At 44.4% G+C, this 24,712-nt stretch overlaps 1 protein-coding gene across 1 annotated transcript; it reads right to left on the reverse strand.

Moving 5' to 3' along the window:
* Positions 1–11,131: 11,131 nt before the first annotated feature.
* On the reverse strand, positions 11,132–24,688 carry LOC141034898 (LEAF RUST 10 DISEASE-RESISTANCE LOCUS RECEPTOR-LIKE PROTEIN KINASE-like 2.3). The gene is made up of 5 exons (XM_073506328.1): positions 19,140–24,688; positions 17,571–18,044; positions 16,603–16,977; positions 13,064–15,277; positions 11,132–12,991 (listed from the first exon to the last, which is right to left on the reverse strand). The coding sequence occupies exons 1-4, from the start codon at positions 19,177–19,179 to the stop codon at positions 14,238–14,240; spliced, it is 1,929 nt and encodes a 642-aa protein (XP_073362429.1). The 5' UTR covers positions 19,180–24,688; the 3' UTR covers positions 11,132–12,991; positions 13,064–14,237.
* Between the last annotated feature and the right edge of the window lie 24 nt (positions 24,689–24,712).

Raw genomic sequence — 24,712 nt, forward strand, 5'->3', positions numbered from 1 at the left:
AGCTCCTATAAGACACTCTGTGCGTCAAAATGACGGAATGAATCATAGAACGTCCGCTATGGGTCGGACCATTCCGTCCGCTAGCAGTGACATTGTCGTCCGCTGGTATTTAGTGATTTAACTAGATCTTTTTAATTTTACTTGTTTTAAGGATGTTTTTTTACTTTCTTTTCTATAAAAACGGGAAAATTATTATGGTTTCAAAAACAAACACGAAAACTATTTAATTTTAAGAAAAATAAACATTTTTTGCCACTTTTACAACATTTTTATGAAAAACATGCGCATTTTCTAGAAAATGTTTTGTGAACAAATTTTTTTAAGTTTTTTGAACAATTTTAAAAATTCTGATTTTTTGAGATCTTGATTTTTCCCCTAAAAGGAAGATTTTTTCTTTTAAGCACGACCACTTCTGAAATTTTCTAAACTTTTTTTAAAAGAAAAAATCCTCAAAAAATCAAGGAAAATGAACAGATAAATGAAAAAAAAGAAAACTAAAAACCAAGAATTAGAAGCTTCCAAAATCTGGAACGTGTAGACGCACTACCTAGCTAAAATAGGATGGACGACTCATGTCCACATTGCTACTCGTACACAGACAAAAGGAGGCGACCACGTTCGAGTGCCGTCGGCGCTGCCACTGGTTCCCTCTCCCTTCGCCGGCCACTCCGATAGCGGGAGGGAGGGGGAACCTCGGAGCTGTGCATCGGATGGGTTCTCAATAGGGTTAGTGTTGAAGGAGATGATGTCGAGGCTGTTGCGGCGGCATCGCGTCTGAATAAGTTTCCTCGGGCTCCGTTCGCGATTAGGTGGGGCTCTTGCATTCGTCTAGGAGCCAGCGGGGTCGAAGATCCCCGGGTTTCGTTGAGGTCGCGGGCTATGGTGTCTGGAGGTCTACTGACCGGTTTAGGCCTTGGATGGGTGGTGGTTGTGTGAAGACAAAGATTTTTCCTTTTTCGTCGGTATGATTTTCGGTTGCCGTTCTTCCTCTTTCTTTGTGCTGCTACTAGAGGGATATCCCGAGGACCAAGCAATCAGACAAGCACGTCACCAAGATTTTTTAACGATGTTCACCATCATGGCTACATCCCGGGGCCCGACTACGGGCGCTCCTCCCCGTGACACCGCTACAATACCGCACACCAGCCATCCGGGCGCCGGCAGACGCCGCCGGCTCCCCCTGTGTGCCTGTGTTATTATGTTGGCATAGGTTACATCGTGTGTCTACTCTCGATATATATGAGAGGCCTAGGATACAAGTGTCCTATTAGGACACAACTCCTACCATGTCTACACACAGTTTAAAAAACCAAGTCCAACTGTAACCTATCTTTTACAATAATATTCGACACAACTCTAACAACTCTACCTTGGCGAATATTCTCCAGCACCTTGAATTCATCCATGCATCGAACTTCCATGTACATTGCACTTGAGATACACCATGAGCACTGCTGCTACTCCTAGACTCCATGTGACTCCACCTACAACTGTAGTCCCTTCTCGTCCTCTTCACAGTCAGCACTCGAGCAAAAATTAAGTTCTTCATTACTCTACTTTGGGCTCCCAATTTCTGGAGTATCCACTCAACGCCATCACACACCGACCACTGTCTGCATGAAAGTGAACAACTTACATATTGGATGCTACATATAGGAGTTACCTAAACTCAACGTCACTGCTCTTTCTTGATTCCTTGTCTAAAACTTGAAGAAATTTCACCGTCGCCCTTTGTCATCATGAGTCAAATTCACAGTTGTCTCGTCCTTATTCCGGATAGTCTCTGGCATGTCCCACAACTATAGCACTCCGCCTCCTTCTGTATTTGTCATCCGCACTTTGCCATGTGCACTGAAAACCACAGAATATACGGCCATGTACTCTCTCAGCTTTTGACAATTTCAGACTTTCCGCGACTTTCTCAGATTCTCCATGGTCAACTCCTGTCCATCAACCGGCACCGATAGACCCAGTCACCAACTAGAATCCGGTACTCTCCAACACTGCTTCAGCACCCCTGCACACTTTGTCTGACCACATGTCTGACCACTAGTGCCTTGGCCTGTCGTTGTGTCCCGTGCTTACCGCATACCTCGCCGCTATCACCGCGTCGAGCCTCTGCTGTCCCGATCGAGTCTCAAGGGTCGCGAACCCACACCACTTAACCCCCACTGCAGAGAACCATCGATCATCACTAACCGATGTCGAGTATCACGTCTCCATCAGACCACTGGTAACTAGTCTGAACCATGTGTCTCTCGCTATCCCGCTGAAATAGGCTTCGACTGTCCGAATTCTTACGTCATAGCCCCTCCATCAGCACAGAGTGTAGTCATCCATCAGACTCCAGCTTCACCTTCAACATGACTCCATGTAGCTGGCCATGCTACCCCGCGCCCCGTCGACTTCAAGCTCTCTCATGTGTGCACCATCTTGAATCAACCCCGCGACATAGTCTGTCGAAGCCGCACAAGCCCTCAGGTATGCACCACGTGTTTCCACGCCCCAGAATTCGACCACCATCAGCATCACGCGCTTATGCCGTCATCACTGAAATCACCGCCGTCTTCTGCTTTGACCAACATCCCTGCCGATCCGTCAGACTGTCACTGTCCAGTCCAACCCAGCCGAAATTATCCGACTACAACCATGCTCCACCCTGCGTCGTGTCGCCCGCACTTCTCCATGCATTGCTTGACGCCCTGTGTATGCATGATCCACATGACACGCTTGTCCACGTCCTCCGTTGCCTCTCCACACGCTCCAAGCCATCTGATCAAACCAACCTAGCAAAACTTTCATGCAAACTTGAATCTGACAAGTCCCTCGTCTGCAAATTATTATGCTCGTGTTTGATTTATTAGCTTCTCCGCGCACCTAGCAGAAAAGAATCAAATCCTTTCGATCCATGCCAAACCACTCTTGTGCACACGTGTTGGACCTAGCAACACTTTGTTTTCTCAAAACAAACCACGTGTCTGCACAACACCAAGCAAGGCACACGTATACATGACGTACACGTCCAGGATCAGCAGCACCGCTACCTTCTCGGCCACCAAGCACCTGGGCCTGCAGCCGTCCCGCAGAAAACCAAAATACAGCCGTCCCGCAGAAAATTCCACGCCTTGGCCCGCCCTGGTGACTGCCTCCTGCGACGCTCGCTGCGCTCCGTGCCCTAGCCGCCGCTGCTTCAGATCCGACCTGCCGCTGCCTTGGTTGCTTCCGATTGCTTCCAAACCTGCTGCTTTGGCCTCCGTGTCACGACCATCTGACCTTCACATCAGACCTTATCTGCTGCGTACCGTCAGTAGATCGGAATAGAACACGACGCCTCTCTTCAAGACCGACCATCGGAGCTTTTCCTCTTGATCAACAACGATCCAAAACCTCTTCAAAACCTTGCTCATGATACTACTGGTTAGAATGAATCCGAAGCGCACCATCGATCTACCGAGGATCAAGCAATCACACAAGCACATCACCAAGACTTGTTAACGAGGTTCACCATCATGACTACATCCCCGGGGCCTGACTACGGGCGCTACTCCCCGTGACACCGCTACAATACCGCACACCGGCCACCCGGGCGTCAACACGCGCCACCGCCTCCCCTGCGTGCATGTGCTATTATGTTGGCATAGGTTACATAGTGTGTCAACCCTCGATATATATGAAAGGCCTAGGATAGAAGTGTCCTATTAGGACACAACTACTACCTTGTCTACACACAGTTCAAAAACCAAGTGCAACTATAACCTACTTTGTACAATAATATTCGACACAACTCTAACACTTTGTATTTTACTACTTGTTAGAGTGCTCTTTGTTTTTCTAGTTTTTTGTGTGTGCGTTAGGGTGTGCTTACTTGTACGTGTCAAGGACTATGTATTACTAGTAGACTGGCCGTGCGTTGCCACGGGCTTTTGAAATAGTTTGCAAGAGTTACATGTTAACATTCTAAGGTCTCGCCCCGTCGTAGATCCAGATCCCCACCACTGATTCCACCCCGCCTAGGCCGCCGCCTACCGCTGCGCTGCCCCATCACGTTCGCCTCCGCTCCGGCCGCCCCGACCCCGCCCGCCTCCTCTCCGGCCGCCTCCGCCTCCGGTCCATCCTCCGCCCGGCCCCGCTCCGTCCGCCTCCTCTCCGGCCCTGCTCCGTTCGCCTCCTCTCCGGTCCGTCCACCGCCCCGCTCCGTCCGCTTCTGCTCCGCGCCGCACGCCGCCGCCCCGCTCCGTCCGCGTCCGCCCCGCGCCGCACGTCGCCGCCCCGCTCCCCGCTTGGCCGCCGCCCGCTCCCCGATGGCGCCGAAGAAGACGCCGAAGGGAAAGTCCGGTTTCTTCGGCATGAGGGCGAAGCCCTCCGGGACCTTCGGACTGGAGTTCTCCGATGCCGGGCAGCGTTGGTGGCTCGGCACGTATCCCACCGCCGATGAGGCTGCTTGTGCCTACGACGTGGCGGTGTGGCGTGCCGGACGGCCGAAGACGGATCTAAACTTCCTGGAGGTCGAGTCCCATTCGGTGGCGGAGTGGCTCGTGCCGCAGGGCATCCGGATGGAGGAGATGCCGGCTAAGAAGGCGAAGAAGAGACCGGCGGTTGTTGTCGCTCCCGGCGAGAGCAACGAGGCGACGATGGCTTGGTTTGCGTGATTTGCAATTTGCTGCAAAGCCATCTCTAATGAAATGCTATTTGCTACATTTTTAAATAGGAAAATTATTATGATCAGCCAACCATAACTCAACAGACCAATCTCTAATGAAATGCTATTTGCTACATTTTTTAAATAGAAAAATTATTCCGATCAGCCAGCCATAACTCAACAGACCAATCCGAACCCACATTTTCTAAAGTAAAAAAAAATCCCTTGATAGATCAAGATGCCAAAGTGTCGTTTGCCCGACTGCTATGTTCCTATACATGCAGAGCAAATTAATTTTCAAATCAAGGAATTAAGAAAAGGAAGAATATCATGATGTTCGTGGCACTTGCCAGGTCTGCCATGCTACCATGGCATCGTCTTTTTAGTCTCTACCCACATGCCGAGTTGAGAAATAATCTTCAGATATACCCACTGTTAACACACTCACGTACATAATGGCCCTTGGCTGATTGATTTGGCTGGCTGTTAACACAAGCACACAACACACAAAATCAGTCAATAGCCACACGTATGCATTGTTTACTTTATTCCAATTGTGATGCAATCGTGACACCTACACGCCTCGTCCGCTCGCCCGTCACGGTAATTGCCTACTCGCCGCTGGTGCCAATTGCTCGACCTCGCCACCGCCGCTCACCACTCAGTCTCCACCGGCTGCCCATTGCCTCTTGCGCCACCCGCGCGCTCGCTCGGCCCAATGCTGTTGATTGGAATGCGGGACCGAAGGTAATCCATGGACAGGTTTTAGTTCTGCTTGGCATCAATCTTTGGTACTTGTCAATCCATCTAACACAAAAAAATCGACTCTCAGACAGAAAAGTGATCTAACTCTATTGATGAGCACAACAGTACATACCATCCCATCATGATGTTGCCATCTCTCACACTTGATGATTACATCTTGTTATTTACAACATGTACACCATCGGGCGATTGCTTTATTAGAAATATATTTACACAATATGATCAGAGCAACATCAAGGAGTCGGATGCTGGTGCACAGATTCTCCTCAAATTCCACATGCAACCCTTGTAGAGAAGAACGACAGATTTTCCTTAGGTGATTTTTGACCGAGCTCCTACAGAAAAATTCAAAGAAATCATGAGGAGCATGGAGCCAGGCAAACTAATCAGAGTAAATCATGAGAGGAGAAGCCTCTCAACCTACTACAGAGAATCGAGTCAACATTAATTCGTGTAAGAATTAAACCGTAATGTAGATCAACAACCCAGCAGTTGATAAAATAACCCTGACACAACCCATTAATACAATATATGGTCACAGGAGTAGATTGAGATTGTGCAGATATCATGATCTACGAACCGTATCTACGAATATTGATTGCAAAGTCACAAACAGAACCTCCTCACATCACAAAACAAATGTTTCATCAACAGAAACTCTAGCGAATGCCAATTGGATTATAGAAGTAAGATAGAGACATCGAAAAAAAGAAAAGATAATTCAAAGAGTATATATTCTATTTTCTTACTTGACATCACAGAGAATGCAAGTCAAAGATATTGCGATACATCTTACCCTTCTATAAATTGACTGCAAGGCACAATCCCCAGCAAAATATACAGAATGAATTGCTCCTATGGTCCAAGTATTGCATAAATAGTTATACACAGACTATTCAACAGTGAGCATAAACATGGCATGTACTACCAAAATCCCTTGGATATGGAGCTTAGTCTGCATGTCTATTCGTCTTATTTCCCTAGTACAATGCCCATGCGTTGCCACGGGCCTTTTAATTTTTTTTTTTGATTGCATACATAAGCATAATGCACTTCCATTTTCACATGTATAGAAAAAAATTACAGTAACAATCGGAAAATGTACTTGATGCAATGTATTTTCATTATTCCACTTCACTTGCATCTCCTAGTAGAACGCCCGTGCGTTGCAACGGGCTATATTGACGACTTCTTTTTTTTACGTCAAAGCACTCTTCTTTTCTTCCATTCTTCCTTCCCCCAATTAAAAATGTTTCTCAGAGTGATATGTGAATGGATAAATTTACAACGATACTAAAATATGAAGGACTAAAACCATATTTATGGAAGAACATATTTCTACAACACATTCGACATGAAACTTATGGTGTTTGATAGATTGGATAAAACATGATGCTAACTTAGCACCAAATCTCATTGATATTTCAAAACATGGTTGTCGTACCATTGTACCTGAAAGATCTGTCTCCCCCTTCCTCGCTCCCTCTCTAGTAGCCGTCCCATGAGCCGGTCGTCATTGTTGCTGTTGATGGCGATGACAACAATGAGGAGGAACACCACAAGAGCTAGATGTTCTTGACCTCTTCCCTATGGTAACTGCCGCCTCTGCATTGGGTGTCGTTCATCAACACCACCGCTGCGCAAGCTACTACTTGTATAGAAAATAAGAAGATAGAAACTTTGTGTGTTGGGTGGGCTTGAATTTGAAATTATAGCCTTATAGGAGGAAAACTTATATGAAATATGCTACAAAAATATCATCTTGTGTTTAAAGCCATGGAAACAAGATCTTTAATAAGGCCATGAGAAGACATGTGCAAAGCAACATAGTACTAAGGTGACTATGCTTTGCCATGGATTCAAGAAAGACATGAAAGTCCAGCTATAGTAATTTTCTCCTACACATTATGTGTAATTTAGACATAGATCTATTCAAGTCCAAAAAGAATAGTGATGAACACTGATTTATCACAATTTTAATCACAACACCTGTTTAAAAGATCCAGGGAGAGAAAGAGATCCATCCGGGGAGCAAGCCTGTGTCGTTTATGATGGCCAAAGTGCAAAAGTAAAAAGGAAAACGACCAGCAACACCACCACAACCCAGTTCTCCTTCTAGCACCGCGTGCAATGAAGAGGGTCTGAGCTTGAAACAACAGCCTCGTTGGGTCTTTTTTGTTGCAGCCGAGATGTAGGGGATTGCAAGCACCCTGCCTAGAGGATTCCAGAATGAAACTTGCAATATATAAAGGCAAACAGAAAATCATTAAAGGCAATCTTAGAGGTGCAAAATCATCAAGCTATGGATGCCCTCATAGAGAGACTTCTTGTCATCAAAACCGACAAGGTACAACTTGCGTACTCACACAGCTCCCACCGTCTAATTTTACTTTTTACCAATCCAAGTTATTTTTAAGGCTTCATTGGTATGCTGCAAAATCACACACATGTATAGAAATTACCATTACAATTTGTGTGGCATTCATAGAAGTTACTCCCTCCGTCCCATAATATAAGAGTGTTTTTGACTCTAGTATAGTGTCAAAAACGCTCTTATATTTTACGACGGAGGGAGTAGAAAAAAAATGCTAATCCAGTTTAGCTTGATTGGTTACCTTGGTAAACCCACATGTCATTGAACTTAATTATACCTTTTCTAATTTGGGAAGGAATGGGGAAAACATTTGTAGTCTGCACAGTTGTTATATGTAGATGTATTGTCTACCCAACAAAGGCCTTTTTTAGGAGAAAGGCAGGAGCTTTGCCCAATTCATTAAGAGAGGAAAATAAAATTACAGAATGGCCCTGTTTATGAGGAAAACAAGGCCGAAAACCACGCGATTTAAAAGGGAAAATTGTGCAAAGCCCCGAAAAAAGAAGAGAAACAAAAAAGAAACAACAATTCCGACATCAGCCAACTCGAAACTATACCACCAACTTGCCCACACCCCAGAGATGAGTGGATGAACTCTTCCGAGATGCCTTCAAGAAGGATAACGACGCCCAAGGGCGCCGCCGTTTCCCTCCTTTTCCCGCTAGGATCGGAAATCCTGTATTTTCCATATCCATACAATCGAGTCATTAGGTTTCTGAAATAGTGTAATGGAAAAAGAAGTGCTTCGAATCATTGCTATTTGACTCGGACCTGTTCTGAAAAAGTCGAGGTATTTCGAATTGTTTGTTGACACGGACAAAGTAAGTCGCGGTCATCGACCCCCTTCGAAGACTTAAGATTTCGCCCAGAGTGACCCACAACAGCTGGCAGACCTCAGGAGATGGCCGCCCACACCAACAACCCCCACGGCAACCCTTAAAACCAGCAAGCCATGGTCTAGTGAAGAGGAGGAACTCATCGATGACAACTCCAAAGAGGAGGGAGCTACAACGCCATGGTCGCTGGTATCCTTCAACGCCCATCAAACCAAGACTTTCGTCCTAAGCCCCTCGACCTAACCCAGCCCCGAGGAAGGAACTCAGCCACCGCGGATCGAGAGCAAGCCAAGACCACGCTATACGGGCAGCAGCAAACCATGACCACCAGTTCCGAGAGCCCTTCGATCGATCCGCACGACCAACATGGAGGCGAGTCAACACCAACGCACAACACAACACAACCGAGCCTCAGATACACCACGAAAGCCAAAGCTCACGCAGTAAGCACGGCCTGGACGCAGCCCAACCATGCCCATGTCACAGTATCCAACGGCCAGCCCCATGGCCGGAGCGGACAGATCGGGACCGCCATGATCTGAGCCTTCAAGCCCGCTCCTGGGCAGCTGCCCCAGCAACCGAGTCGCCCACGCCTCCTAGGCCACCCACCTCACCACATCCGCCGACGCAAGAGGCACGACACCGCGCTGGCCGTCGCCCTCCGCTTGCCGCCCGCCCCATGAGCTCCCCAACTCATGGAGGACACAACCGCGGAGAAAAGGAATCGTCCCCGCCGCCGCCCGCTCGGCGACGGTGAGGGGAGGAGGGTGGGGGTCGCCGGGCTTAGGGTCGCCCATGGGGATGGAGTGACATGGGGCTGGTCGGCATTTCACTGTCTAGCTGTTTTATCATTTCCAACAAAGGCCTTTCATGCAATATAATTGGGCTATTAAGTTCTAGTATCGATCATACTGTGAGAACAACAAAAAAGAGCATATTGTATACAACGCCACAATAATGATATCATAGACATACATAAAAGTACATGTTAGTACCTTGAGCATTTTAATCCCTTCCTCGTACGTTAGCTTCAACGTTTTCTCTAGGTACTGTATATAAATTAGAAGAAGTTGAGACAGTAAATTAAGCAAAAGCACACATATAACAACACAAAACAGTAAGGAGTAATGTCTTACCTTCAGAGGTTCAAATGGATACTGCCTATTTATTGTCTCGAGTTCCTTCTGACAATTTTCATTTGGGTGTTTGAATATTGCTACAATTAGCAATCTATGATATCACAAACCTGAAAACAAAAATCAGTACTTGGTCAGCATCGCTTCAATAGACAAACTAAAGAATTATTTCCTCCAAATCTTCCTTGCCTCAAAGTAGTGCTTCTTAATCTCCATTTCTGCATCCAACCCAATAAACTCACACAGATGCCTGTGAGTGTTTATTTTTCTGATCTAAATACCGGACCAGCCTCAAACACGCGCCCAAAGCCACCACAGATGCTCATTTGCTTGTATGATTGTGGAGACTGCGCTAAACAAGCAGGCTGGTAATTGTACACCAGCTTGAATGGAGATGCACCAAGTTCACTTGATCCACCAATCAACTTTGGACTGTGGATCCCAAGTCCGAGAACAAAAACTCGCTGAAAGTCTGCATGTGTATCCAACAATCATGACATGTACTCCCTATGTAAAGAAATATAAGAGCGTTTAGATCACTTCTTTAGTGATCTAAACACTCTTATATTTCTTTGAGGAGGGATTATGGACCAAAAGAAGAAAATAAACATTGCATGCTACAGAAATGGATAATAAAATCTATCTGCATGAGATGCCACATGAATGTCACAAACATAAGCATAGTTTCGATGCACACTATCTCATGTTGCATGTTAAATACAGGTTTGTGCACGTTGCCTTTTGCTGGTAGATGGAGATACTAAGATGAAAAAATGGTCACACAAAAATTGCTTTTCAAATGTTAATATTACCAAGACTAATCCATGAATAAAATGTATGCAACTATGCACAGTAAAGATACTTAAAATAGTTACTGTACTAAACTCACTGATATAGAGCTATCAAAACCGGAGCCAAAGCTCAAATCTTGAACAACGATCAAAGCAGACTTCAGCCTTGTGGTTGCCGCATAGGCTCACCACACTGACAACACCAACTCTCTTCCGTCTTCTCAGTTTCTTGACAAAAAATGATACTGCTATTTGCACATTAGGGAGTAAATTATGCTTCAAGCATTCCTCAAACCAAATCGGCAATATGTAGGCTTAAAATATCAGCAGGCATCCACACAGATTTCTACAGCTGAAATATAGTGTTGTGATTTGTGTACCCATAATGCAGAATAACCTATTGTTCTATTTGGTGGTTAAATAAATAAATATTATTGTTTTTGGCTAGTGCCGGTAGAGCTACTAAATGATAGTCAGTGTCACTGTATATTTCTAAGAAAGAAAATTATAAGACTTCATTGGTTGTAAATAACGCTAATTGTATTGGTTGCCACCAATGTCGACTTGAAAAGAAAATTATGGAGCTTCAGTTCATATGCATCTAGTCATATAAAAAAATAAGAACACATGCTTCAGCTCCTGTTAGTTCAGTCACAAAAAAAATCACCACCAAAAATCAGAAGACAAAGTATCATTGTTATATTTGTTGACTTGATTGATTACTGTAGGTTAACACAGCCAACTGGAATTAACCTGCAATAGGATAAAAGAAATTAAGATTTGAGACGTGTGTTATAGGGTTCATAGAAGAGAGAAGAGGGAGGTACCATAGCAAATCATTGGTCGCACAGTTTGACATTCAACTTTCCATTTGCCAATGAGACCTCAGGGATTCATATACATAAACGTTGATTGATATATCAGGTCCAACTCCCTGTAACTCATAAAAGTTACTGGGAAGTCAACTAAAAAACAATTCTCAGTAGAAGCAGACGGCTTACCAATAAGGTGGACCAAAGGCCTTTATACAATCCTCTACCACTCTCTTCTCTACAAATTGTAGACAACGTGTGAAAGATGCCCTTGTAATACCTAGTGGTTTTCTGCAGAATTTTATAGACATGAAAGTTTAGCTTACTAAAACCTGTTCCTTTGGTCTGTAAAGCTGCATTGCATGAAAGCGTTAGGTAAAGATGCTCTAAGTTCTAACTGGAAGTTATATTGATTGATTGATTGGCTTAGTGTTATTCACAAATCACAAAAGGAAGAAAAGCATCACCTGTGTTGTCAGGTGATTTCGAACAACATCCAATGGGTAAGTTACAGATGCAGGTGTCACTCACGCTAGACCACCACCAAGTAAACATATAGACACTAACATAATTTGGGTCGTCCATTCCGTGAAGCTGCAACTATATTTCGAAATTTATAAACCTATAACAAAAAAAATAGTCACGAGAAATCTTGCAAGTTAACATACTAAAATTCAGTGCTGAACTTTTTGTATCGCTCATATCAATAGAAGCTGATGGCGGAATAAGAAAATCGATGTACAATTTTGACAAGATTGCCTTTCGAATATGCCCAAAACACTTCTTGTCGAACAACCCACAAAGCCATGTGCCATATACTACCCTTCCTTAGAGCTGCAACATCTGAACGCATACCTGCCACCTGTCGGATCAGTATGCCACAAGCTCATACAACAAACTTTATCATCAGCATATGGGTTATGTGACAAAAAAATTACTGTATTCAAGAACATTTTCAAGAGATTGCAATTTTGTAGCTATGAACAGCATATGGTACATACAATGAATCCATAGCCAAGGTTTAAGTTTGGACCATGATTGGACAATACAGCGCAGAGTGTTGTAAATTAACAACAATAATAATAGGCCATGACTGTCAACCAGAGATATATTGTTTGGGGCAATCAATTCAAAGCGAGGGAAGAATATATATATATCACATTCAGGGAACTAAGTTGATATTATCAGCATCCAATTCCTTTGAAGAATCTATATATGTGCAGTGTGAAGGCAGAAGGAGCACAGCAGCACCATGAAATAGAAGAGAAATATTCCTTCACGCTCACAATCCGTGCACACGAGAACGCGGGAGATAAAAGAGGGGGCGGAAAGCCTATTACCTGCAAGAGGATGGAGAGTGGCGAGGATCGAGATGCAGATCTTGCCGACCACGCCGGCGAGGTGTGCGACGGTGATCCAGCCAAGGAGCCGCTGCGCTTGGCAGGGGAAGGCCCCGCCGACGCCATGGAAGAGGACACGGTGGCCGCCGCCAGTCGACGGCATCGGGGACCTGGCCGATATCAGCAGGGCCTGGATATCACCTCCATCATCCCAGACACGCCTTCATGGTGGGCATCCTCACGGCCCCTTGAAACCGCAGCAGCTTCTCCTTGCATCCCGTCGCCAGATCATAGCAAACTGCACACACGCCCGAATCAGATCAAGATGCGGAAATAACCAAACCAGAAGAAGTGGAGGAAGGATTCGTACCTGGTCGAGGCCATGGACCAGAGGGTGATCTGCGGCGCCCACGCCAGATCGGTCATCATGGCCGCGGGCGAGGGAGGCGGCGGCGACCTCGTTCCCCGGCTGCGGCGGATCCTCTCGGGGTTGGGGCGTCTCCTCTCGGCGGCGGTGGCTCCTCTCGGGGCTGGGGCGTCTCCTCTCGGCGGCGGCGGCGGCTCCTCTCGGGGCTGGAGGCTGAGATGAAACAGATCGAGATTGAGGTTAGTTTTACGTGCGGGGTGAGATACGAAAGAAAAACCAGACGAAAAAAAAACGACGAAAAAAAACCAGACGAAGGTGGGACGAAAAAAAACCAGTCGAAAAAAAACCAGACGAAAGTGGGGGGACTATTCAACCAACTCGTCCATTAGAAGTAGAGATTTGATGATTTGAATACAAGCATGCTTTCTAAAAAAACCAAAACTGAGATGGCCCAGTCCAGCCACTCGCTCGTAGGCTCTATGTAAGACTCGATATTAAGTCGCAATGCGCGGTAAATAGAAAATGCTCCTATTTTGCGCTTTAAGGGCCAGGTTGCCACAAAAATGGGCACGGGCCACGGCCCACAATCCTCTGGTTCACTCCTGCTGGCTTGGAAAAGAATGCTATCTTTTATCATTTTCAGTTTTGAAAAAGTTGGTGAAATAAAAAATTCACGGATTTAAAAGATTCATAAATTTTCAAAATTATGACAGATTTGGAATAATGTTCAAAAAAATAAAATACTCAGGAATTTGCAAAAGTGTTTACGAATTTTAAAAATCACAAAATTTTAAGAAATTTTCACGAATTAGAAATATATGATAAATTAAAAAAGTTTGTATATTTAAAAGTAATCAAATTTTCTAAAAAACACTACCGAGAGGAAAATTTATAATAAAAATAGAAAAACAACAAAACCAGGAGAAAAAAGAAGAAAAAAAACGTGCACACGCCCTCACGCCCGTCATGAGCTGCCAATTGCTAGGCCCAATTAGAATATGTCTCCACAAATATGGTCACACTCGGTCAATAATTTGGTGGAATCCCCACTGCATACACACAAATGGCACTCGGAAGTCTTTAAATTTTCAGTCCATCATTTAAGAATTAAAAATTTCCAATCTTTCTCACAAATTATGCAATACTTGAGCAAGTGCCGGAGAACAATACAAACCTATCAACTCAAGAGCACCGTTGGTGGCAATTCGATGTTAGTTGTGCTCCCTTCAAGCATCTCGACAACTCTAGTCATTGTTGGACGATCTGTAGGACTCAACTGTATGCACCTCCCTACCACTATCATCTTCCTTACAATCTCTGAGGTCCCTCCATTTATCTCGGAAGCACTAAGACAATATTCATCTAAATGTTCATAAATCCATTGTGGGAAATATTGGCTGGTAGATTCACTATTTTGGCTGATATTCTTGTCCCTTGCCCCAACCATCTCAAGAACCATCATTCCATAACTGTAAACATCAGACTTAGTACTTACTGTTCCAAATTGCTTCGAATAAACCTCGGGGGCTATATAGCCTATTGTTCCTCTTGCACCACCAATGGAAATAACACTTTCTTTATTGAGGCACTGCTTGGCTAGTCCAAAATCAGAAATCTTTGGACAGAAATTTTGATCCAATAGAATGTTGTGGGGCTTGATATCAAAATGCACCATGCGGGTATTGCATCCTCTGTGGAGATATTCAAGTCCTCGAGCAATGCCCACTGCTATATCAAATAATTTTTCCCAACCTAAAGTATTTCCACCTTTAGAGCCATCCTTGAAGGCATACTTTTCAAGTGAACCATTAGGCATATAGTCATAAATTAATGCCCTTTTAGATCCTTCCAAGCAAAATCCTAAGAGATTAAGAACGTTAACGTGAGAAGTTCTACTAATGCTAGCTACCTCATTGATGAAATCCTCCCCATCAGTCTTGTAGTCCTTGAGTATTTTGACTGCTATCTGACGACCATCAAAGAGGTCGCCTCTGTAAACAGCACCAAATCCACCTTGACCTAGCTTTTCAGCAAAAGATCTCGTTATTCTTTTCACTTGGGCATAAGTGTACCGTTTCAAATGGACAGTTCCATTCTTTTGTAGGATGGACTCAATCTTTGCTCTCTCCTTTGATTTCCTTTTGGATCCGTACTTCCTGTAGCCCAACCAAAATGCAAAAAGAAGCATAAGTACGCTCGAGCTGCCTGCTATTGCATCTGCATCAAAATTTTGGAGGGGAAAAGGCATCAAACGGGGAAGTAACTTCTACAATCTTCTAGTTAGTGATTGCATCTTGCAAAATGTGTGGAAATATTCTAGTTAAAGACCCTTTTGGCAAACCTATTTGTATATGCGTCATAAACTCCAGAATTAACCAGTGTGTCAAGAACTCGTGCACTTTTCAAATAAACTGGACACAACTACTAAATACATACAATTGAAGCAGAGCTTGTTAAAGGACGGACAAATATATTCCTTTTGTTTATCGTACACATTTGAACAGAATTAACTTGCTATTCATCTACTAGTCTAGCACATTAGTAATTTCTGTTACAGGAACAACCACTGTTGTTTTCTCTAGAATAAGAAAGGCCGTTGTTTTCTATGCATAACCATTAACCTCTGAGAGAGATAAGTTTATACATGAAAAATAAGGGCCAGTTCTTATTTTCTCAAGAAAAGATCATCACTTGAAGTTGATCTTATAGTGACCAATAGGGAAGCCTCTTGTCAGTTTTAGGATTAGTGGTGATGAATTCGTTTTGAGATCAGATTGGTGTGATTGTTCAGGTGTCATCGGCAATTTCAGGTCAGAATAGTCAATGCCAATGTGTAAGCGAATACTGTCAAGTGACGAACACAACTTAACTAGTGTTCACAGGAGAAGATGTTGATGATCTACTTCTGAATAGGTCACGGTGCTAAACAGATGATATTATCAGCCACGGATGGATTTGTTTGCTGTCAATATGCTAAGCAGTTCAACACACATCATTCATATGGATATGTCTTGCCCACAACCATAAGGTGGTTCCTGTCGAGCAGTCCCGTGAATAAATCAGTTAAATCCATCTATGTGGGTGTTCACCAGAAATAAATTGGTTCAAGTTTCCAGTGCCAACTAAGTCGAGAACAAGTAGTCCGAGGCAAGGTTCCTGGTTCAAGATGGGTTTCAGTTTAACCACTAACCTGAACAACTTTATTCAAATTACAGGCATTGCCACACCTGAAGAAACGTGAGGGAACTGACGATTCATAGTTAGATCTGACAGGCTTGATTTACAGCGATCAGAAATGCTCGAATGAGTAGCAAGATCTTCAAACCGGATGAGTAGTAAGATGTGTCATCGAGGATTGTTTGAGTTTGCATCTGACAGATAGAATGGACAAGTTGGTGGTTCAAGGTTCAAGCAGTCGACAATCGGACATAATTAAAAGAGAACTAAATGAAGTGGAATTCCAGTTTCTCTACCTTAATTAGACACTAAAAGATCTACAGCTTTGTAACACATAGAAGAATGTCAAGGTGTCAAAGGATTACCAGGAGCTGGAGCCAATGGCCTGAACCATACTAGATCAAGAAGATTGTAGTCCCCAATCAGTACTGGATTGATCCGAATTGTATGCAGGCTAAGAGAATAATTCATCGCAGTAACTTGTTCGGATGAGAAGCTATTTCCAGTGTGGGGAGCTATGTCCATTGTCATATTTAGCCCAGAAGTTCCAACAACATAGAAATTTACAATCTCAAACTGAGTAACCCGCAAGTTGAGATGTGACGCAAGCTCCTCAAGAAATTCGTTGCTCCAATTTGAATTCAAGGAAACATTGTGAAGAAAGAGCACAACTCTTACCGGGTAAACACAATGGCAGTTCTCGCTACCTCGTCTCTGTACCATGTTCGGAGCACAACAGCCTAGTGAAACAGAGAGTGAATTATATAACATATTTGACTGTACGACAGCGCATCTAGAGCAAATATCAGGGTGTACTAACATACATAAGTATCTATGATTGATGTCAAATGTTATCCATCACCATTGATTATTTATGAAACTGCTACCAACCATTTCATCAGTCACCATTCCAAAATGATGGATCAAAACATTATGCTTGAACTAATAAAAGCTAACAAGCTTATATAATTTACAGCCAGGTAAGAGTGGTTTTAAATAGCGCGATATAGCTCTGTTATAACACGCTATAGCGTTTAGAAGAGGTACTGTGCTAAGGCACTTTGGTCCAAATACATGAACACACATTTTAAATAGCGCGCTATAGCGTTTAGAAAAGGTCCGCCGCTAAGAGGCATAGCGTGCTATTTAAAACTATGGGTAAGACAATTGATATTACGATCAGTCACATGGTGCTACTTTCCCAAATGAGGAAGATGCAGATTAGATTAAAATACACAAGTATCACCTTTTATGTAATTTGTAGTCATGTTTGACATGATGAAATCATTTGGAATTAAATTATTTCAGGATCTAGGAAAACTTGAAAAGTTACCATCGTATGGAGATAGTGGGGGCTGCACCACTCCAGAAGGAGCTGTACTAGTATTCGAAGCTGCATCAGGGAGGTCAGCATCCACATGAGCAGGAACCTCTTCTGCTGAGCGCCTGTTGTGCTGCATCGAAGGATCGAACAGGTCCAGTGAATCAAAAGAGAGTTCAGAAGCACCCGAGATGGAGCTATAGCTCGGCGCAGAGATAGGAGAGTGCACAGATGATAGAGCTGATGGTGATGAATATGGCTTCTTTTGTCTATGCTGACTCATTGCAATACTTGTGACAACTTTGGTTTGGGATACCATGGGCCGAACTGAACTCCATTCTTGTGAAGCAGACATAATAGGAGTGTGAGTGTCAGCCTTTAGAGCCGATGTTTTGGCAATCAAATCAGCCTTATTGATAAATTCCAGAGCCAATATAACGACCAAGAAATTAAATAAAAGTTTCCTTGGAGCATCTTCAAACAGTCCTGCCAAGAAACAGTACAACCAACCAATCAGCATCATCTTAATTAAGATAGGGGTATGCTGAGAAGTGCAACTAATTGATATGAACTCACATATCTACAGAATTAGTGTGAACAGCCCATGGTCCGCATGGCCCATTAGTGTCAAAAGCGCTCTTATATTATGGGACGGAGGGAGTAATACACAACCTGCCTTTCTAACTAGTCAGGTCGAAATGTTTTCAAGACCATCTACCACTAATGCAATTTAACTGAGTTGATGCGAAATGAGGCTAGAGTACATACTTTTAATTTAACTGAGTTGATGCGAAATGAGGCTAGAGTACAGACTTTTTTTTTAAGTACAGAACAGACACACTTATGTTTATCTCAAAGCGATGGTGAATTAAGGACACTCAGAATACTTATCGTCTCGATTGCCTCCAAAGCATTCCTTATTAAGCCAATAATTAACTAGTTCTCTCTAGAAACAGATCTACCTACTGAAGCAGCACTATTTGATAAGAACGGTTAAAAAAATACAGTGAAGTGTTCCACCAATGAGCAACGGATCTTTTGAGCTAACTAAAACCACGACAAGTATTTTTTAACGGCGGGAGTACTGAAGCAGGGCTATTTAATAAGAACGGGCAAGAAAATATAGTGCAAATGTTCCATCAAAGACACGGGTTCATGGCATGAGACAATTCTAAGCTCTTGAAGCATTCCCTGATTAGGCTCCCGCTACACAGCAAAGCAAGGGCAGCGCAGGAGCTACTCACCTCCACCATTCCCACGACTCCCAACCGAGCTCCAAACGATTTGGACAGTGAACAAGCGGGGCAACGAAGATCCTAGAACAGCCACCACGGTGAACACTGAATTGCCGTCACCTCACACCCCCACAGAAACGCTAAGCAAAGTCCGACTTTCCAACAGGTTTGTCTGCTCGAGCGCCAGTTTCGATCACGCAATATAGTCGTTTTTTTCAGCGCGCGGCTAATCTAGCGCATCTGTTGGAGATTCTCTAACGAAGCAAAGCAAACAAGACATCAAGCACGGGTCCCGGTGTTGCAACGCAACCTTGGAGTGAGCTCAGATAAGGGGAGTCTGGCTTACCTTGTTCAGCGCGGCACAAGGCATGCCCGGGCAGCATCATCTCCTGGCGCGGCGGCGGTAAGGACCGGCGCCGGCGACACCTGGCTACGTTTACAGGAAGCCGGAGCCGCGCCGCGCTGCGAATTTGTGTCTGCTTTCTTTTCCTCTCTGCTATGACTCAACCTATGGTGGGAGTTTGGTAGGAGAAAGAGACTTGGCAGAAACAAGGGAGCAGGTGGGAGAACGCGGACGTTCGGTGTTCGGCCGCGTTGGCCGGCGCTAGGCGCCAGCCGGCTGTAGATATGAAATAATCAGTAGCCGCGTGAGGCGTGACCCTCTATCAACCTTGGGCAATGCTCACGCACGCATCGCGCATCACTACCCGTGCGGCCGTGCCTCCCTCTCGCTCTCATCGACTGCACGGCACCATGCTTGCGGCATCTGGCATGGCAACATCGTCAAAATCCTCATAGTGTCGCCTCGCAGCAGCAGCGGTGCCCGAAGTGAAGAGCTCGGCGGCGGCGGCGGAATCGTGGTTGCGGCTGGGGTTGTTGGGGGCATTGGCGGGCGTCAAGCAGTCGCGTCTATGCCCCAACAACTCTCATCGCTCGCAGCGGAGGAAGGTGGGCCGGTCATGTACACGTGGGTTCTTCTTTTTTTTTACGAAAATGTTAACGCCCACACGTGTGGGCGTCTGGCAACTCGCCCACACGCATGGATCCTCGTCCAACCAATTCTGCACGAATCTTGGCGCGTTTTAGCAGTTTTTGTGTGCCACGTAGGACTAAGCTGGTGTGTGGGCATTCATCCGGTCGCCCACACGTCCTTTTTTCACCACACGGGGGCTGGTGTGTGGGCGTTTATCACTTCGCCCACACGCCCGTCTCCTAGCCCACACCCAAAGCTGGTAGTTGCCATGTGTTTCTGCAGGTATATGACAACTGCCCTAGCTTTGCTTGTAAGCAGATGGCAACTCTTTTTTACCCGAGTTGCCATGTGTTTTTGCATGGTACATGGCAACTGCCGTAGCGTGCACGTAAGCAGATGGCAACTCTTTCTTTTACATGGCAACTGCCCTAGCGTGCTTGTGAGCACATGGCAACTCTCTTTTTTACCCGAACATGTTTTTTTGCCATGCCTTCTTGTAGTGCTACATGGCAACTGCTAGTGTTTAGTGGGTGGCAACTCCTAAAGTTTTGAAATCATGGCAACTACAGTAGAACAGATCATACATGACAACTGCAGTTGAGCACCATGGCAACTGTAGTTGTCTGACATGGCAACCGAAGTTCAGCGACATGGCAACTGCAGTTAAACGAACATGGACGAGGGTCTGGACCATGGCAACTGCAGGACGCGCGGTGACTGTCACGCGGGCATGCGGGACCACGAGGTACGAGGCCTGACGTACGGGGCGTGTGGGCGTTATCTATTTCGCCCACACGCACGCGTGTGAGAGGGGTCGGGAGGGAAAAAAGAGGTGTGTGGGCATTACTTTTTTTGCCCACACGTGGGTGTGTGGGCTGTTCCTCTTATACACCACACAAAATGTGTGGGCAGCCCCCCTAACGCCCACACGTGTGGCACTTATCGGCGTCTTTTTTTAGGATATGTACGCGTGGGTTCGCTGTGTTGTTCTCGGTCGTTGGCTGCTGATGAGTTTTTTCCTCTTTTTCCTGTGTCGTATTTTGGCTTTGGTTTTCCTTCTTTTTTCTTTCTTCCTGATTTTTTTCATTTGGCATATTTTATTTTCTATATAGTTTTTATATTATAAACATTTTTTCTAATCCCCCCAATATGTGCTTTCTCATGGAAAATCTCACGCGTAGATGTTGGCGTCAGATAGATTGTAGTCCAGTGAGGCTTCAAATTTCCTCATCCGAAATCAACACCCCTAATACCCCCCAATATGTGCTTTCTCAGGGAAGTCTCACGCATGATGTAGCTCGTAGCCAATCCCCGAGCGAGCGATGAGAGTTGTTGTAGAATCTCCCCTACCTACCACGGTAAACATATTGTAGAGCATAGGCTTCAAGATAGCGACGAATCCGAACGAGATGGAAAGGGGATGACGTGGTGTTGGCTATCTGTTGGTCAAAATTGTCATGGGTAGTTAGCATTAGGCTAATAGACAATTAGCGTTATCTTTAGGCTAAACTACCAGCAGTTGGAAGACCTACTTTGTCCAAACATTGTGTATGGCAGTTTACCTCTTCCGTAGGATGGAAACATGTAACAACTGACATTGTAAACGACTGTTCAGACAGTATATAAGCCTGAACAAATTATCAAAATACAAGCATCCATTCTTTCTTTCAATCCGTGTTTCTCTTTGAAAATTGTTTGTGACTAGAAGATCCAAGAAGGTGGAGTCTAGCAAATCTGACGGTGATGAACGTGTCGCGCATGAAACACAAGGGAGCGAATGATTCTCTCATGTCAGGCCACGTTGGCAAATTTCTGCGATTCATGCATGACATCGGACGGCAATAATCACATCGCACCATGGAGCCATCGAGGAAGCTACCTTTTCCGTCATATATTGCGCATTGACTTTCAGGAAAAATCAAACTTCATAAATTTTAACCGAAACTACAGAGAAAATTATCTATATCTACAACATGTAGGAATAGTACACATATCATATGAAAATATATTTCATGATAAATCTAATACTATTGATTTGGTATTTTAAGGGTTGACATGTTTTATATTTTGATCATAGTCATGAGCATATCATTTTGATCATTTTGATTATGTTTTTACCTCTCACCTCGGTCACTTGGTTCTAGGACATGGCCGACTGTGGTTTAGAGATATTGATGCTGAATAAGAGAGAAGGAGAGGCCGAACATCGGTTAGCAGTTTGCCTTTGTTTCTACCCATGGACAGTATTGTCAACGCATCCCCAATTTTACAATAGGGTGATGGCCAAACATCGATTTGCAGTTTACTTTTGTTTCTCTGAAACATTTCATACAATTGTGTACAGCTTCCTCTAGAATGGCCACTCAGTTCCAAAGAAGTGTTAAGCAATCTGCTCTTCTTTGAAACTTAAAATTTAGAACTTCGGAACTTCGGAGAAATTAAATATTGCTTCTTGATTGCACTGAAAGTGACTATATTTGTTTGTTTTAGTCAAGCACCTAGTTTGTGAAAAGAGATTTTGCAACACCCATTCACGCACATGTTGTATTCAGTGAGTTTGTTGTTTATCTTTTCACAGTCAGGAAAGCTACTTTTCTTGGTTTATCTCACACATATGCCAATTGGCTGTGAAATGCTCTCCGGCTCTTTTGATTCAGAACAATGTTCTATGACGCTGGCTATATATACTTTACTCGATGCAAAGACATGATGTTTCCAGCGGCTAGATGCAACCGTTTCAAGGGGGTATATGTCAATTTGCTGGCCTGCCTATATGCTAATCCATTGGACGTGGAGAGTAAGTTGCAAAGACATGATGTTTTCAGGGGCTAGATGCAAACGTTTCAAGGGGGTATATTGAAATAGATTGGTCAATTGATCCTGCCCATTCATGCATATCTGACGCACCTAGAGGTCCGGTAGCAGCGGTTCTCTCCATGGCCCAGAGCAGCGTCTCGTGGCGGAAAGGCAGCGACTACTGCTAGTGGAGCAGTGTCCGGTGCAGCAACCGGACTGGACATGTCCTGGAGCTCCAACATGGAAATAATGAGTCGATTTGTGATCAGCAATACCATGGCCGGAAAACATATTTAACAGGCGTCTATCCCTATTTTCTTTGGAGCATCTGGAGCACTTGATCTCTGTTCGAATTTGTTGGATATCCAAAGTGATGGCCATCCTTCAAATTTATTGTGATCTTGGGAGAGCCTGAGATATATGAACCTCTCGGGCATAGGATTGGACCTCACGCTGCTTCCATGGCTTGCACCTCTGGGACTGGACATGCCCTGAATCTTACTCCATAATCGGTCCTTTAGATACTTGAAGGCCCCGTTCTTGGAATTTCCAATGTCGGACGGCATGCCCAATTAGTTCTCGCCCAAGGTTTCATTTGGGACGTTGAGGAGAGACTTTATTTCTTGGCGTGTGGTATCCGACAACCCTTTACTGAAGAAAATTGAAGACCTCGAGTAATTGATTCGTTGCCCTGTTGCTTGATAGTATATGTACAGAACTAGGTTCCCTCTGTAGCACCCATATCGTTTGCCTTGAAGACCAACAGGCTGTCATCGACGAACAAAAGATGGTTTATCGATGGCACTCGCGGTGCTACCTGAATCCCATGCAAATTGAATAAAAAATGGTATATAGAGGTAGTACTGATGAGCGTTAATATTGCTCGCCTAACATGTCGGGCCAGCCCATGAACCACTCTCGCCTCCGAACGCGTGTCGCTTGCGAGTCCTCTTCATTGGTGCCTTATGCACTGCTTTTGCCTCATGGCGCTTATGTCCAAGCTCACTTGGGCCGGCCCACTTATCTGGATCGATCCCTTCCTTCAGCTAAATCCTATTTGGCGCCTCGCCCGTTTTAGTTGTTCCCGCAATCGGGCGCATACCCCCCTCTCCTCGCGTCGCGTTTTTGGGCCGGCCCGTTTTGCTTCCCGCAAAAATCGCGAAGCAAAAGAAAAGCGGGTGAACCGGGATTCGAACAAGCAACCTCCTGCTTCAGCAGCACACATCACTAACCACCACGCTAGCAAGCGTAATGTGGTTACGTGCATCTTTCTTGTTCTTTTCTTCCTTGTCTTTTCTTTTTTCCTTTTTCCTTTTTCCTTTTTCCATTTTCCGTTTTTCTTTTTTCTCTTTCTTCCTGGGTTTGATGCAAAATCTATGAACTTTTTCTCAAATTCGATGAAATTTATATTTCAAATTTTGGTGAACTTTTTCTCAAATTCGATGAACTTTTTTTAAAATCAATGAACTTTTTTAAAATCTCGATGAACTTTTTTCTAACTCGGTGAACTTTTTTCAAACTCGATGAACAGTTTTTGAGCTCGATGAACTTTTTCTCAAACTCGATGAACTTTTTTGAAGCTCGATGAACTTTTTTGAAGCTCGATGAACTTTTTCTCAAACTCGATGAACTTTTTTGAAACTCGATGAACTTTTTTCAAACTCGATGAACTTTTTTGAAACACGATGATTTTTTTTTTCAAATTCAATGAACTTATTTTTAAAGTTGATGAACTTTTTTCTAAGACAAGTGTACATACAGTAGCAAACCGGTTTTTTCTAAGAAAAATAGTCTGTACTGTAGCATTTTTAGAATGAAGAAAAAAAGATCAAGCGGGAGCCAGCGATCGAGCGGGCAGCGATAGCCAGCGATCAAGCGAGCGGCAGCAGCCAGCGTTCGCTGCTGGGCCAGGCCCATGCTAGTGACACAGTGGGCGCTGGAATCGCCAGCGGGCGCTGAAGGCGCCAAGGAGGAGCTCTCCTTCCTTCGATCGCTCCACAAAAAGAAACTCGCTCGTTCAGTTCAATTGACCGCTTTGATCGTTCAATTGAGTTGACTGTGTTGACCATTAAACGTTTGACCGCTTTGCAGTTGACTGTGTTAACTTTTCAAAAAAAATCATCAAATTTGAAAAACAGTTCCTCGATTTG

This window comes from Aegilops tauschii, unplaced genomic scaffold (assembly GCF_002575655.3).
Source record: "Aegilops tauschii subsp. strangulata cultivar AL8/78 unplaced genomic scaffold, Aet v6.0 ptg000844l_obj, whole genome shotgun sequence".
Lineage (NCBI taxonomy): Eukaryota > Viridiplantae > Streptophyta > Magnoliopsida > Poales > Poaceae > Aegilops > Aegilops tauschii.